Below are 17939 nucleotides of genomic sequence, written 5' to 3'. Positions count from 1 at the left end.
TTATTTGGGGATTTCAATAAATTTTAGCTATGCTTTATTCATCATGAAAGATAAGAATTTAAAAAGTAGTTTCCTTTGTAACTCTTTTTAAAGACTAATACCATAATTTATTCACTAGTAAGCATCCTATAAATGTGTTAACCCCAGTATTGAAGGTAATATAGCATTAAATTATCATTATATATGATTAGCATATAATCATAAGTAAACACTTTGCTATTTTTTTTTAGAGATTTTTATTTATATGCCCTCAACTGCCTACAATGTATATATTTCTTAATAAATTTTATAACTTATAATAAAGAATATTAAATTACGATATCCTTCCTTTATCTATTGCACTGTGCTAAAAGCAAAAATTAGCTATGGTGCCTAAAATGTATGTGGCAGTCATACATTTGTCAAATCTTCACATTGAACACCTTAAACTTACACAATGTTATAAGTCAATTATATCTCAATAAAGTTGAGAAAAAAATAAATAAAATATACAAGATCAATTTACAAAGGAAAAGGCAATGTACACTGTGTGCTATTCATAGACAGAGAATACCATGATGGGATATAGAACAGGTCGGGGATTAAGATAAGGGAAGTCTGAGGAAAGCCAAGCAGAGAATGGACCCCCTAACATACTGCAACAGTGCAGTTGGAAAACACCATAATGCAACTGAGTAGACCTCTCAACTTGATTGAACACACTTCTCTCTGCTCCCTTCTGAAAATCCTATTAAAAGGACAGTAATGATGAAGATACGTAAGGGGTGATGAGAACATTTCAAAAGTGGAAATCAGATAAACATATCTGTTTACAATTGTAACCTGACTTAGTAGACCAGTAACACCTACAACTGAAAGTCTATGGTTAGGGAAAGCACAAAGAAGCAGATTCCTACTGCAGAACCCCAAGGTAGAGCGTGATGTCTCTTTAGGACAGGGGATGTGGACAGGGCTGGGAAGAAGAGTACAGGTTGAAATTCTGTAGATGAGGCTAAATAGAACCTTCACTCACTGGAGAGTGAAGCAATGGAATTAAATAAAAATTAAATAAAAATCTCTATACTGAATGATAAGATTCCCGCAGTCTCACTGTCCCTTTGTAGCCTGCCAATCTTATATCATGGGTCAGATTAAAAGATTCCCATTTTGGAAAATAAACCAGCCTAAAAGGGAAACTAAATACTTTCAATTGGGAATCCCCAACACAATGTCTGGTTCCCATCCTGATTAACCTGTAGTAAAGCCTATCAGCTGGTGAGCCCAGCCACACAGCTCAGTGCCTCACCATTAAAATAGAAGCCAGGGACCACCGGACATTTCATGGGGGTGGGAGGACTCACCAAGAAGAAAAAGAGACAATGCAGAGAGCAGAGGAAAACTAGCTCCTCAAAGAGATGAGAGTATTTACAGCATCCACATAGAAGGAACAGAAATCAATAGAAAAGAGATCACATAAAGAGCTCTTGGGATTTAGAAGTATGACAGCAAAAATAAATATTCAGTAAGATCCATAAGATGAAGTTGCCAACGTCTCTCAAAAAGTTGAACTAAAGACAAGAGATTGGAAAAAAGCAGGGAACATGTAAAAACATTAGAGGATCAGTCCAGAAGTCTAATGTCCAATTAATTTTGAAAAAAGAATTATTTCTAAAATTCTAAAGCTAAACCATAAAATAAGCATGTAGATAGAACCTTTTGAGACACATAAAGTCTCAGAAATGTATTTTCTCTTCTTCCTTTTTCAGGAAGCCCCTGAGTGATATAATCCACCAAAACAAGAAGCAAACCAAGAAATATGAAGATATTTGTGTTAGAGGCAGTGGATTAGCTCTCACCATTTATTTCACTCTCCTAGTGGCAGACACTGGGAAACTAAAAACATTTGTTTACATTCTTTCAAAATAATCCATCATAGCAAACAATTCTGAATGACCAAGTTTCTTTAGTTGGCATAAGTGGACACATAAAGATATTGTAAAATAGGAGAACCAGGACTATTGATTGCCAACTGAGTCAGCCCCATAGACGTCCAGAATACTGTGAGTGGATGTTTCCTATCACACACCTTTATCATTTTATTCTAACACTTTCTGTGTTTACTTAAGTTTTACTTGAAGAAATGTACAATACATAAATGTAGCCATAGATGCATTTTCCATAATGTAAGAGAAATGAAATGGCTGTATTGAACAGTTAAAATTATAAAAATGTTAAGGAAGAGAGTTTATTATAATTTTTAATGAGACTGCAGCTGTGAAAGTTGGGCTCAAACAATTAGTTAAGCCAAATGTTTACTCTTTCTCAAAGTGGCACAGAGTTTTGGGTTGGGGAAAATGGACCAGGACAGAATTAGCAGGAAGTACTAAAAAAGGTTATGTGTTTTGTGCTAACTGAAAAATCTTGTTTCTTACATACCAAACTTGAACCCCGAAATACAATAAGCATCAAGACTAAGAAAGACAGGACGTGGCCTCCTTTACAAAGGTAAGATTACGGAATAGGCAGCCCTCTAGGGGGGTGGAGGGGAGGTAAATTCACGTCACTTCTGAGTCTTGGGCTACCCACAACCCCCTATCCTTCCCCGCCCCCGAGCCCCCACACACGTAAACAGCTTCAATCTTGCCACCTTTTCAGAAGTTCTTAAAATTTTTTTAAGCCAGGGGATAGAAAGTCAAGAAAACAATAAATAGAACTCAGACACTCAGGTAAAACCTGAACTCTCAAAATTCTTCAAGAGAAGTCCCTGATGAGCACAGACAGAAAACTGAGGAGCTTTCATTTCTAAGCTGGCAGGGGGGTCAAATAAAACTTGAAAGGGGAATAAAATTATTTCTATTGAAGTCATAGGCTCTCTTTACCTATAAACTGAATGTAAAAGCTAAAAGTTATGGAAGATTAGCTAGTTATGATCTTGCCTTATGGTAGGATAATAGAACTGTATACATTTTTAATTATTTTTCTCATCATGAAATGTGACTTTTTTCTATAGAGACAATATTTCTTATAGGTAAAAATAAAAACCTTTACATAGTAATGTCCCCAGTTTTTAAAGACTCACAAAACACAATTGGGTGATAACTTATAATATTGGAGCTAACAAGCTTTAGAAACAAAAAAGGCTTTTTAAAAATTCAATGACTGGGAGATATATACATATAAAAATAAAGAGAGAGGAGAGATTTTTCAAAATGTGCTAGATTTTCTTCTCTGAAAAAGCCCTCTGGTTTCATATTAAGTTTAGCAAGTATAGTAGGTGGGGAGGTAAGAGGGGGTAAAGGGGATGGAAGGAAAATTGACTTGGGGTGATGAACACACAGTACAATATATAGATGATATATTATAGAATTGTACCCCTGAAACTTATATAATGTTATTAACCAATGTCATGCCAATAAATTCAATTAAAAACAATGAAAAGGCAAAAAATATATATAAAGTATAGATTCTAAATAATCATAATAATTATTGCTCTTATTTTAATTTTTCACCTAACAACAGAAAAAACAGTTCACATCTTCCTATTAAGTTGGCCCAGAAGCAAAACCCACGTACAGCCTGATCATTTTTAATGGTTTTGAAGCAGTTGTAGAACCATGATTTCAAATCACAACTATCCCCCCAGAACTCTTCTGAGATGACAACAACAATTAGAAAAACCCACCTAAACCACAGAAAAACAAAAGCTCCATAAAAAAAGGCTCAAGCCAATTGGGCCCATGTTCCAAAAAAGTGCTTATTTAAAGTCTGATTTTTCAAACACAGAGTTGATTTACAACATTTTTATGTGAATCTCAAAACATCCCTGTATGTAATTTTCTTGAGCCACAACATACTAACAGAGTAATTTCTGAATTAGAAAGCAGAAAATTGCTAGAATTCCATCCTGTCACATGTAGGGAGAAATACACAAGTTGCTCTGTGGGATCAGTGAAAGGACAGGAGCTTTTGGTAACAAAGAAGCTAGTTTTAAAATAATAACAAAAGAGAATTGTACTAAACTCCTAGTCTGAGTCCACTTAAAATCTCTCCGCTTTTGGTTTCTGCTAAAACTCATGGAAATTCAGGAATGTGAGACAGCAGGGGAAAGTATTAAAAACAGAAACATTCCACAAGACCCCCGGTACCTGGGTTTTTCAAAATAGAGAACTGGATAATAAAACTGGCCTTGAAAATGGTGCCCCTCTCAAGAACAAAAGCAAATAGATAGTATTTTAAGGAATAAATAACTTCATATTGTTATTTCTTAGTATGCTTCACACTATGTTTCACAAGAAACTTACAAATAACTGAACATTGTTCATAATAAGTAAGTAATGCTGCCATTGTGGGGGAGAAAGAAACTTTACCCTTCTAGGTTCTTTCAGCTGATCTGATAATTAAATCTACAGGAGACAGATTAACAAGGGAAAAATAACCAAATTTAATCACATCCATATGAGAACTCCACATACATGAAGAGGTTCAGAGACAGAAAGGGAAAATGGGATATATACGGCATTCTGAGCTCAGGATGAGATAAGACGCCTTGGGGCTTCAGAGGGGAAGAAGGTAATTCACAGGATGATAAGGGCACATGTTCAGTAATTAGAAGTTTGCCCTGCTCTATAGATAGGTCATAAGAAGTTCTGGTGATAAGTCTTATTATGGACAAGACACCTAATTTAAGTTCTTTAAGGGAAAGTTCCTCATAAGCTTGCAGGGTCTCTATTGCCTTCGGCTCAAAATAATTCACGTCAAAGCAGTATATCTTGGGGAGGCCTATCCTAAACACCTTCACCATTAACCATACATAGGAACTCAGGTAACTGTAAAATATTTGCCCATATCAGGAATCAACATTAATGCTCTTCTCCCACTGACAACAATTAAGCCATTGTCAGCAGCACAACTGGCTTTCGGAGCACACAAAGCTGGAATTAGCAGTGGGAAGCCATGCTTATTTTCTCCAAAAATCTTGAATTGGAACAAGAGTAAATAAACCAGACACAACCAATCACTTCCCTTCCATAAAAGAAGCGGAACGTCTGTGCCCTTAGCAAGAACAGTAATAGGTTGAGGTTTGTCATCAGAATCTTTGGATCTAAAACACTAAGCTTTTCTCCATGCAAACAGCTTCCTGATGATTTCTTTACCCTTCTGGTTGAAAACACTGCTTTGTCTTTAAGTCTTCAAAAACAATGGTTGGGATTAATTCATCTAATGTGTTTATTCCTTAAGCATTTACTGGGCAACTCCAACGTGCTGGGGTTATGTTAAATAAAACTATCCCTGCTGTGAAGGAGTGTTTGAACTAAATTTTTGCACTCTGACTTTTGCTTTAATTTACATTTCTGATTGCAAATGAAGTTTAATTGCTTTGCTCATATCCTCTGCTCACTTATTAAGTAAGATACTTGTCATTCTCTTGATTATTGGTAGAAATTTATTAGTTATTCTAGATCCTAATTACTATTCTGGATCCTCATCTTGTTTCTTATGTGCAGTGCAAATATATTGCCCCATCCATAACTCTGCCTTTTTGTCACACATTAATATAGTCAAATTAATCCATTTCCTCTGTACCTTTTCTTGTTCTGTGTCCTAAGAAATCCTTCCCTATTTCAAGGTTATAAAGATATGCACAAAGGAAAATTTAAATTTGCTCTTCACACTTAGGTCTATAAATCTACCAGCAATTTAATTTTGTACATGGTATAAGGTAGAGAACTAATATTTTCTTGCTTATAGTAGTCAAATGTCCCTGTCATTTATTGAAAATGAGTTTGCCAGGTAGTGAAGAGGGAAGAAGATTTGAACAGCTGGGTTCTCAGCTTCAGTCTGGAGAGAACTGTGACGCGGATCACCTACCCATGCAAGTCTAGCATGACCTACTGGACCCTTCAGGGAAGAACTACCTCTTCTTCACCCTGTGTTCCTGTGCCTACCATAGTACACGGCAGATAGAAAGCATCGTCTTTATAATCTAGTTACCACCACCTTCTAGGTACACCCACCACATACAGGGTGTGCAAAAGCAGGTTTACAGTTGTGAGTACGTCAAACACAGAGCTTATTCTTGCATCATTCATTCTTTATTATTGCATCATGTTCCATATGAACAACTGTAAACCTACGTTTGCCCCACCCTGTACTTAGCGTATACAAAATGAATAGTGTGTCTCTGTACTTCCTGTTGCTTCTCTTTGAAATCTTCTCTTCTATCTGCTTTACCAATTGGCCAATTGGCCTGTAAACAATTTCTCCAGTCTAAGCACAATGTGTTCCTCTTTTGCACCCACACAGTACCTATAAATATCTCTAAGCAGTACCTGGGGCATTTTCTTACAAGACACAGGCCAGTGAGATCCCTTTGGGATCTCCACTGAAAATCAAAATTCAAGTCTTAAAATATTAGAGAACTACCAATTTTTTCCAACTCGCATGGATCAATGGACACAGGAACGTACCGGTTTGGGGACTGTATATGAGCTCCACATGGGCATCCTTATAGCTTTGCCAAATCCACTGACATACTCCCTGTGATAAAGGAGACAGTGTTCCTTGTTCCTCTGCATAACCCTGGGCCTCCCAAATGGCAAGTTTAGTTTCTCCGTTGCTGTTACTAAAATAAAAACAAAATAAAAATACTTGTGAAATTAGAAAATGCTTCTATGCGTAATAACTACCATTCTCAGATGGCTTATTAAGTGTCAGGTACTCTAATAAATATTTTACATATTTAACCTCTTTTGATAATTACAGCAACCCTATGAGTAGGTGTTATTATTCTCTTTTACAATTACAAAACTAAGACTTAGATACATAATTTAGCCAAGCAGTTAACAGCTCAAGGGCATATTTGAAGAGATAAAACCTCAAAACCAAAAGTACAAAGATAATCTACTCTAATAATTGTCACAGGAATGATATTAGAATTTTATAATAGGTATGTCCTAATGTATTTTTATTTATTTATTTGCTATTTTAATCTAAAAATATATCAATTATTGATAGTTTAAAAACCTGGGGGGTATTTCTGCCATGGAATAACACTTAGCAGATTAGAAAGATTATGAAACAACCAACATACTTACTGAACTCTTACTATGTGCCAGGCACTATTCTATGTGCACACATATATTAGTTCATTTAATCTTCAAAACAGCTCTATAGAGTAGGTATCCCCATTTTATAAATGATGAAACAGGCCTAGTAAGTTTAATACAAAAACACTTAAAATATAATAACATTGCTCTAGGCCAGGCACTGTCCTAAATTCTTTCCATGGTTTAACTCTTTCTAATAACTACATGAGGTGGATACTATTGTTATAGATGAGGAGATAGAGGCATAGAGAGGTTAAATGATTTGACCCAGGTTACACAGCCAGGAAGCAGGGAAAGTAGGACTAAACCCGGGCAGTTTGGTTTGTTCACATCTAAGAAAGGAAGAGGGGATTGTAGCACAACCATTTCATAGAATCTGTTACATTCTTGGAATCACTCTAACTACCCCATGCTTGCTATTGTTGTTATTAGTTCTGGGTTTGTTTTTGTTTTTACCTCCTTACACTGGCAATAAAATCTTTATGTGCAAAATTCCCTGTGAGCTTATTTTAAAGAATTCCAAAAAGATAATTCTGTATTTTGTTAGGTCAAAACATCAAAGACTTAACATGCATTCTATGGACTTACTTTCATCTCGAGCGAGATTTAGCCTTTGATTCACCCGCTCTACAGCAGTATTCTGCAAGATAATGTGGGAGGAGGGGAAAACGTCAGTCAAGGTAATAACAAGTTTTAAAAATTGATCAAGATTATTTCTGTAGTAATAACATGAATGTTTTACTACTGAACAAAGAAGCCAGACAACTTGAATTTAAAGTGCAGTTGTGCCACTAACTCAGAAATATAGTCCTATTCCTTGGAATACTTTTGTGTGGGAGTTTGAATAGCAAAGGGCATTCTTTACAGAGAAGAACTTGGCCTTGCAGTTAGATAAACGAAGCTTCTGGGACCTTGGACAATTAATCTAACTTGTCTGAGCCCTCTTTATCTTTAAAATGGGGACTAAAGCACCCCCTTTGTAACATTTCATTATTATTATTATTATTATTATTATTATTATTATTATTATTATTTTAAATGGCAGTTCCATTGAGGTTATCTGGAGCAGTAGGTAGGAAACCCACACTCTTACTCTCATCTTTGCTTTTTATTGGGAAGCTTGACTGGATTTTTGTCCCTTGACGCTTCTTTCTGTTGTTTATTTATGTATTTATTTATTTACTTATGTGGTGTAATTTTATTTTGAGGATTAGAGAATATAAAGTCTTTGCTGACTCCTGACTATAAGGAATAACTCTTACCTGAGGCAGCAGGTGGTTTATTTAGCTCTACAACCACATTTTAAACTTGGCAGCAAGTGCCCCTTTGCATTAGTTTTAGCTTCATTGACTCCTAATAACTGGGCTCCAATCCCATTCTGAAATCCCAGCCCCACCCATGTGCTCTAATTCTCACAAGTAGGCTTTGTCCTTGCATTCTGAGCTCCTGTTCAGACTCCTGGCCTTTGTGGGGCCCTTCCTTGCCCTGGAATCTCACCTTGCTGAAAGTCTCCTGGTTTCTATAGTTTTGCCCCTGAACCCAGCAAGTCACCAGGCCCACTAAAATGAACCTCCCAGTACTGTGTGTCAGCCAGCCTTTGAAGTATTGCCTGAAGGGCAGCTTTCACTGTTACCCAAGGAACACCTCCCACTTTGAATGCTAGGCCTTTTGCTGAGTAGACCCCACAGCACCTACCCTAGCGGGTGTTCCTGACACTAGATCACAATCCCTGCACCCTCCCAGCTATTTCTACTCTAAATAACCAACCATGATCATCTGATCCTTAAGCTGTAAGTGAGATGGTTTATGAGGGAAATCAAGAGAGCTCCAGGATTCTACTGTTTTGAATGGTTAGGGACAGTTAGCTCACAAGAGAATTAACAATTTCCAAATAGTGCTTTCCAGTTTACAAAGCAAATTCACATACTTAATCTTATGATGTCTCTCTCATTTCCAGATGAACCCACGTACATTTACTCAGTAAATATCTGGGCTAGAACACAAGCCTGGTTCTCAGCTACCCTGCTCATAGATTAGCTCGCCCCCTTTACATTCTTATAGATCCATAAAGTTATTACTTACGTCTGGTAGCTCAGGGCATAAACAGTCTAGAGTATCTGTGGGCAATGGAACAGTAAAGCCACAAACAGAAAACTTGGACACTTCCTCTGCATGGGATGGCTTATAAAAGGGCACCTTCAGAAGGTGGTTTAAACTACCATGGGTACCGTTGTTTGGTGCTGGTTGAATGTGTAGAAGATCTGTTTTAAAAAATAAGTTCAAAGTAGATTTAAATTGGAAAGCAACAACATCTGTGTGGGAGACAGAAGAAAACAAACACCCACTATTCACTTCCTTTAATAAATTCTGCTGTGATGCAGTTGCAAACTGCCTGTGCCATTCAGTTTCCTGACTTTCTTCCCCCAGAGTTTCCGTCACCTAGTCTTTCTAGAGGACAGGAACAGCGGCTGTGGATGGGCTGTGGGAACTTTCCGGAACTATTTCCATCTCTCTAAAGGAAAGCATCACTGCTACAATGATCACTTTGTTCCTTAAGCATATCATGCTTTTCTAGCACAAAAACCTATACTCTTGGGAAAACAAGTTAAAAGAAGTCAAATAATCTTACTTCTAGTATATTTACTTAATTATGTGAAAATTCTCTAAGGAAAAGTACATTTTAAAAATTAAACTATTGAATTTTGTTTAATATTTAGAGAGCTTTCTCTAATTTTTTCCTATAAAAGCAAAACATACAAATATTTTTACAAATATAGCCTTTTAAGTGGTTTCTGCTGAGAATGACCAAACAAACCCCTCCTAGAACTGGAATCCCACCTCGTTCCTCCCCCCAGCCCCAAGGGGGCTGACCACACACTCAGTTTGGGCACCAAAAATTTAAATTGTTAGGCAACAGCGCATGATTTTTTAAACAGATACTTTTTGGTTCCTAAGTCATAGTTAATTACCATAGACTTTGGGAAGACTAAGAGGGACAATTGTGAGCATATCTATGTCTGAATTCCTAAAGCTAACTCACTCATTGCCTTGCCTACATGAATGATTTGTTAATACAATGATCTGAGGTAAGCACATAAGCAGAAATGTAGGTTAGAGTCCCTAAAACTCTAATTTCTTAAGGTTTATGGCATTGAGGGTAATAACAAGTATCCATCCAAATAGGACTTTCTTACCATCTTTTTATGCCATAAATTTTCTCTCTGTAATTACAAGAAAATACTTGTATTTCTAGGAGTATTTTTCCTGCTTTGAAAAGTTGCAAAAGTAATTTTATTTATCTAAGTTTTATTCAATTAAATTTTCATATAGTATCTAACTAATAGAAAAGCTGGTCTCCTGAGATCTAATGTTTAACATTACTAGAAAAACAAGAAGAATTCACTCTTATAGATGAATAATTCTGAATAATAAATAACTCTTCCTCATCTTTTCTACTTTGTCTTCTTAGTGCAGAGCCTCCACCTCTGGGATTCAATTCAGCACCAATTTCAATATATATACATATAAATATATACATATATTTTAAAAAAATTATATCCCCATTTTGCTGTTGAGTTTATGTAGATATACTTACCACACATTAGGTTATAGATTTCAATATTGTCAAATGGTTCAACTTCAGTCTTCTCTTTAAAACTGGGTCCATGTGCCAAAAAGAGAGCCTAGGTGGTAATAATGCTGTTAGTACTAGATGCCACCTCAACTCAAAAACAGATGCTAGAAGTGACACAATTTTCTTTCTGTGACAGCTCTCCTTTTTGTATTTAGGCCTCTGCAAGGGTTTCTTTTCAGATTTGAAAATTACTTTTACATCGTTTCCCCCTGTGAGGTTGTACCAGTCCCAATCAAATACAATCCATACTGTGTATACTTTTTCTAAACCCACCTGCTTCCACAGCACCTCATATGTCAACAGACCAGGAGAATACAAGCAACATTGGACAACCAAAGTCAGCACAATTCTACAACATTTGGACAATATAAATTAGAAATTTATACACTGTTATTTACTCTTTTCATGTTCCTTTCCTATCGTTGTTCAAATATGTTAATACTTGACAAAATGTTGAAGTTACTGAGCATTAAATTTTTGCACAACTTGTACTAACCCACAGATTTCTCAGATATTTATCCCTTTTAATTTTTAGGGTGAAAACATCTAAATAGTTTTGTTTCTATTAATTGATGTTTACTTAATTACATTATTTATAACAGATCTAATTGTTTTAGATTGCAAATAACTAGAAGAAAAGTATCAAGCAAAAATGAAGGGTTCTTTTCTGGTCACAGGGATATATATAATTTTCCAAGATGATCAGCAAAGAATCGGAGTGTGTGTGTGTGTGTGTGTGTGTGTGGTGTGGTATGTGTATGTGTATGTGGTGTGTGTATGTTATATGATGTGATATGAGTGAGTGAGTGTGTGTGTGTGTGTGTGTGTGTGTGTGTGTGGGTGGTTGGGTGTATTGCAAATGGAACTAGATGAGACAATCAGGTTACAAACACCATAAAGCTTTACCTGTGGGGGAATATTGGTTACACTGACTACCTCTGGGGGATATTGGCTACACTGACTCATGGACTCCTCCAAATAGTTTCTTTCCTGGGCTTCTAGAACACCACATGCTCCTGGTTTTCTTCCTTCCCCACTGGCTCTACTTCTAGGTCTCTTTGCTAGTAACTTTTTGTCTCCAACCTCTTCAAGCACAAGTGCCTAGGGCTCAGTTTTTGGTCCTCTGTATCTACACTTAATTTCTGAGGATCTTATCTAGTCACATATCTTTTAAATAATTTATATACCTACAATTCAATTTTTCATCTCCAGATAGACTCTCTCTTCAGTTGCCTATATAATATCTCTACTTACGTGTCTAATGAATATTTTGAACTTAACATATCCAATTGAACTCTCACTTGTTCCCCTCCAATTAGTTGCAGCCACAGCCTTTCCATAGTCTAAGAAGGCTCTCATGCCCCAGCACATCCGACAGATACATTCAGGTCTACCTAATAGCCTTTGAACTGGCTGTTTCCTCTGCCTGGGACACTTGTCCTTTAATATTTGAAAGCTTATTTCCTTCACCTTTTTAAAACCTCTGCTCAAATGTCAGCTCAATAAATTTTACCCTTTCCACCTTATTTACAGCTTCATACTTCCCCCATAGCACCATGAAACATCCCCAATTTCTACCACCTCTGCTTTATTTTTTCTTTATTTCTTCTTTATTTCCAAAAGCACTTATCTCCTAACATACCAAATAATTTATTCCTTTATAATGCCAATTGTCTATATCGCCCAGTTAGAACGAAAACTTCATGAGGGCAGGGATATTTATCTGTTTTGTTTACAGATGTAGACAAGAGTCCTGAACATTGCCAGTCACAAAGTAGAAGCTCAATAAATATTTTTAAAAGGCAGTAAGTTACCTCCATGGCCTTAAACTTATTGTCAAAACCATGATCACCTCCTCCACAGTATGAACTTGATTTACTCCTATAAAGAAATAATATTATTACACTTTGATCAATCTATCGATATATTATTGCAAATTGAGCTTTAGTAGATTTTTATGTAGCTTCTGCTTTTATATAAGTAAATTTTTCTGTCAACAGCAGCATAAATATAGTTATTATGTTCAAATTCATAACCCCAAAGGAGCAAACAGAATGGAAGGAAGGAAAGAGAAGGAAAGAGAATTCCAGGGCCTTTGACTCTTAGACATCGACAGAAGATTAATAACAAAGGTGTAGATTTAAAAAAGAATTTGTCTTCATGCTTACCTGTACATTTACATGTTAATGCCTGTGTTATTAAGAATAGTTTGATTAATATATTACTTTGCTTTAGAAATAAATTTTTGGAACTGGAAAATAATATAAAACTATGAATAAAGAACACTCAAGGCAAGTTAATTATCACACTTGGTAAGGACAAGCCAGTATATTCTGTAAATTTCTAGTTTATTTTTAACTTTTGGGATTTTTCTTCCATAGACCACTGCTCTATTACTTGAATAACTTTTCGAATTTAATTAATTTGTTTTTTGCCTACTTTTTCATATTTTAACCTTTAAATTCAGCAGTATTAGTAATTTCATATGTAGTTGGTTTTTATATTGAAAATGAAATAGCAATCAATGAACCTCAATTTTTTAAAAAGCAACAATGTTATACTGGTTCAAATTAGATCTCTAAGAAGAAGGGGGACTCCTATTTCTAAAGGTTGGCCTTAAAAGATTTCTCTCATTTGCTTCCCCACTTCCCACCTCCCATTCCTCAAGGTGCGTGCACACACACAATGTTTTTGTTTGTCTTTAAACTGTAGAATCAGCTGAGAGTGGGACTTTAATTCATGTCTTTAAAAAATCAACTTTTAAAAAGGACACGAGTGACTCTCACTTAGCTTAAATAAAAATAAGTCATAAGATAAAAACATAAGTCACAACATTGAGCAGGCCACACTCAACTCTACCCAATAGAGAAAAGAAAGAAGCTAAGTACTAGCAGGAATGGGGAAACAAGAGGAGTCCCATTCATAAGGGCTTCAAATTTGATAACCCTAAAGTGCAGGTCATGTCCTTATCTTAGTTCCAATATAATTGTTGGCCTAAGATAAAAGTTGTTTTTAAAACTATTTTTATCCTTACTGCATAGATATTTGGTCCCCAAGATTACTAGATTTATATGGTTAGGGATAATTAAGGCTTTAATTCTTTGTGGGAAACTAGATTATTTATTAATAAAAGAAAGGTCTTTTGAACCAAGTCATTGGTAAAATTTTCTAAATGTGATCCTTTATTGGTCTTTCTATTTTCAAAATAATCTGGGGGGGGGGGGGGGTGTGTTAACTATTACTCCTAATCCAACTCAATTAGAAAACTTTGGTAAGTATTGCAAGTCTTTACTTGGAACCAAAAGATAAAAAATATTGTTTGAAAAAGCTGTATTTCCTATTGCAAGTGAAAACTTCAGAAACTTGCTCTTCTAACTATTCTGCTTATGTTTCCAACCATTAATTTGGCTCTGGAAATTACATATGGAAAAATGGAAGCTGTCATTTGGAAAAGGTGAGTTGATTTCATGTGTTATAATTTAGCTCAACTTCCAAGTGCTGTATGAAATCTTCCAGAACAAGTTCTTCCTTATCTTCTTCATGTCTAATTAATAAAGTCGAGATCAAGGCCAGGTTCCCCTGCCCCAGCTGGGTATGACACAAATGGGAGATGAGCAGGGCTTCTTCCCAGATACCCAATCCGTTGCCAAGTGCTCTTTCTCCGTAGGAGCTCCCGCGTTTTCCCTTGCTTTGCTCTTCTGCCACCACTCTACGCCAGATCCTCATTACCTCTGATCTGAACAGATCCCCTACTTGATTATGTGACTCAGAACTTCAGAATCTTCCTATAAACACACACACACACCCCTAATCCTCTTTAACACTATTCATCACTGCTGGAAATGGATTTTGTGTTTTAATGAATACAAATGTGGGACAGAATATGATGAACCAGCACTATCCTGAAAAATCTGAGCCATGAGTTCACTCTAATTACTTTCCTGATAATGTGATGCCTAACTAGTCTCCCTCCACTGTTCCACAGCCTCCGTTGGGGATGCTGTAACACTGAAGGACGGATCCCTACACATCTCCCCAGCTGGCCCCGTGCCCCTCGCTTTACCATCCTCCTCAGTGGGGCAGCTCGCTCCAGCTGCCATATGGAAACGGAAGCCCCACTGTATTTACCTCCAGCCACCTTGTCTCTTCCTCTCTTCCGGGTCAAAGTCACACTCCTCAGTCATGCAGAAGAAGGCAGCTTCATTCAACCCAGCGCTCTAGCAACACAGGACTATTTGCAATTGCTGAAATCTGGTTCTTCTGTCTGGAAACCTGACTCTGTCTGCCATTTCTTGCCCCAGGGCTGCTGCTGGCTTTCGTAAAGTGCCCCGCTGCTCTGAGAAGAGCATTTAGAGAAAGAAGCACCTCTGAGAAGACACAGCCTGGCAGCGCTCAAGGCTTGGCAAGCAGGTGGGTGCCTTCCGCACCCACCGCCCATGTCAGGGCTTGGTGAGCTGAGAAGGTTACCTTTCCGTTCCCACTCATCTTCTTGGCTGAGTGCCCCTTGCAATGCACAGACTGCACAATTGCACAGGGCGGAACCACTGTGTGTGGCAGCATTTAGCTTCACTCATCCCAAGTCTTCAAAGCACAGAGCAGGATCACGCTTAACCGGGAAGCATTCTCTGACCACACCTGTGCCTTGTGCTTGAGCCTAGTGCAGCAGTTGTTACACCTGACTGCAACTGTTGTCTCCCTCCCCATCAGGGCGAAGTCCTTTAGGGTGGGAACTGTGTCTATTTTCATGTCTTAGGAAGGTGCCTGAGACATATTCGTCAGCTTCCAAAAAATCTAAAGCTTATTTCCAATAAATATTTTCAATAAAATAAGAAGTTTTCATTCATGTTTCTCTGAAGGGGCACTTTAACAACACTTTAACTATAGTTTCAAATAATTGGGGTTCCCCATATTTAATAAAATCTAACATATTTGGGGCAAAATAAGGAGGGGGAGGAAGGCGATGAACATAGATTATGCTAAAATGACATTTGCAATAATTTTGAAATGGAAGTCTAATCTAGTTTTCAAATTTTGAACACTAACTAAAGACAGCATACTTTAACTTAGAAAACAGGTAGCCTGAGACTCAGATGTTAAGCACCGGAGACAGAGTGACCCCAGGGCTTCTTTAGATGAGACTCCGAGATTGTTCTGGTTAGGACTGTACTCAACATTTCCAATAATGTAAGCTGGTTTATTTTGTGTGCTAATAGCAAGAGAATAATAAAACCAGGCTCATCTTGAATTACAGGTGCGAAAAATGAAGCCCTGGGATATTAATTAGTCCAAGTTCTCATGAGAAGACAGGTGCTGAGCCAGGCCTTGAACTCTCTGGCTGCTGCTTTTTCTACATCTCGCTGGTAGCTATTAAATGTACAAAGCTCATAATTTGAGACTGGGTATTAATGTGTGAAACCCGAAGGTATTCCAATAGCTGGACTCTCCTTCTATACCCCATAGTCATGCTATGGGATGGATGGGCACTTTCTCATTTGTACCAGTGGTCTCCTAACTTCTTTGATCTCATACTCCAAACAATAACTATTTGGAGAATTTACCCACATTTGGACATATATTTATTTATATATTACATACATACACTACTAACAATCCTATAAGTTTAACATTAGTAAAGCTTAATTTTGTTCGCATATTTTAACCTTTTAGAAAATGCTATTCAGAGCCAAGGTACAGCCACTGAGGCACACAATTATGGAACTCCAATCTCAAGAGAGGCCAGTGCCATCTTGTGGCTGGGTGTGAAACTGCACACTCTGTAGCCTAGCAATGCACCTACTTGGTTTTCCTGGTCCTGCACACACTTATATTAGAGCCCAACTCCCTCATCTCCCTTCGTCTCCTCTTTATTTGTTAAACATATCTTTCAGCCACTGTATTCTCACTTTCCTCTGAATGTCCCCTGGCTTTATGTAGCATACAGATAAGATAGGCCAGAAAACATAATATGATCCTGATTCTATTTATATCCACTTACACCTGGAAAAGATACTGGAATAAAATTTTTAAGTAGGAGACATTAAACTACCAGAAATTGTGTGTTTATTTGTTTACTGGCTGATGATCAGTCTTCTCCATTTGACAAGGAGGGCAGGGATAATTTCTGTATCTCAAATGTCTGGAACAAGGTCTGGCACAATAACATCTTATTAAATCAATGAATTAATTGGTTTCTTGGAGATTCAGTGATTCAGAATGATTTTTATTTGCCTTAAACACACTCATATTTTGCAAAGGCTCAATAATCAGCATGAATCACAATCACAACTAGAAAAAAGAAATACGACAACCAATCGGTTGGTTTGGCCTTACAGACATAAATGTGCTGTTTTACAAAAACCACAAAGATGACAAAGATCTTAAAGAGCCAGCCTGGAAGACAACTGATATCTTGTCTGCTGCCTAAAGGAGACCACAGTAGGGGAAGTGAGGGTAAGAATGTTCTGGTACTGGCAGTCTCTGGAACAGTCAGTGAACCATCTCAGCCTTCTTACTCATCTCATCTATATCGTGAAGATCAGGAAGCTAAAATCAGCAATCTAATAATGCTCGTTTCAAATACGGAAGTGCTGGATAACGTATGAAAGGTCAAGAAAATGTCATGCTCAGAAAAATGTATGTGATCCAAATAGTAGGGTAAGATCAAGTAAGTTTATAATGAAAGATGGTTGTTAAAAGTATTATAAGTAAAAAGACACACAAACCTCACAGCCAGCCACTGCCGATCCATCAAAAGATGAACTTTGTCGATTCTGACATTTTTAGCAAAGTGTAGTCGTTTTGGCAAATTAGGAGTCAAATAAGGTATGAAATGCTGATCAGGTTTTCGGCACTGAAAAAGAGATACATTATTTTTTTAACTTTACTTTTAATTACATTCAATATCACTTTGTATTAGTACAGCATAGTGGTTAGACACTCATATACTTTACAAAGTGATCCCTTGATATTTCAAGTAGCAACCTGGTACCGTACATAGTTATTACAATATTATTGACTATATTCCTGATATTAAACTTTATATCCCTGTGACTATTTTCTTACTACCAATTTGTAATTCTTAATCTCTTCACTTTTTTCACCCAGCCCCCCAAGTGCCCTCCCCTCTGGCAATCATAAGTCTGTTCTCTGTATCTATGAGTCTGTTTCTATTTTGTTCATTTGTCTATTTTGTTATTTAGATTCCACATATAAGTGAAATC

The 17939-nt window shown here is 36.9% G+C and overlaps 1 protein-coding gene across 1 annotated transcript in view; it reads right to left on the bottom strand.

Moving 5' to 3' along the window:
• Window positions 1-17939, bottom strand: part of ENPP3 (ectonucleotide pyrophosphatase/phosphodiesterase 3) — a 66366-nt gene that overhangs the window by 10188 nt on the left and 38239 nt on the right. The window contains exons 15-20 of the mRNA XM_016204895.2: window positions 17442-17569; window positions 12534-12600; window positions 10681-10768; window positions 9168-9346; window positions 7674-7725; window positions 6447-6601 (exon numbers count right to left, since the gene is read on the bottom strand). Of these exons, the coding sequence (XP_016060381.2) occupies window positions 6447-6601; window positions 7674-7725; window positions 9168-9346; window positions 10681-10768; window positions 12534-12600; window positions 17442-17569 (669 nt within the window). The remainder of the gene's footprint in view (window positions 1-6446; window positions 6602-7673; window positions 7726-9167; window positions 9347-10680; window positions 10769-12533; window positions 12601-17441; window positions 17570-17939) is intronic.

The sequence above is a fragment of the Miniopterus natalensis genome, chromosome 5 (assembly GCF_054644295.1).
Source record: "Miniopterus natalensis isolate mMinNat1 chromosome 5, mMinNat1.hap1, whole genome shotgun sequence".
NCBI lineage: Eukaryota > Metazoa > Chordata > Mammalia > Chiroptera > Miniopteridae > Miniopterus > Miniopterus natalensis.
Note: the sequence above shows the minus strand (reverse complement) of the source record. Positions and strands in the feature narration are given on the sequence as shown.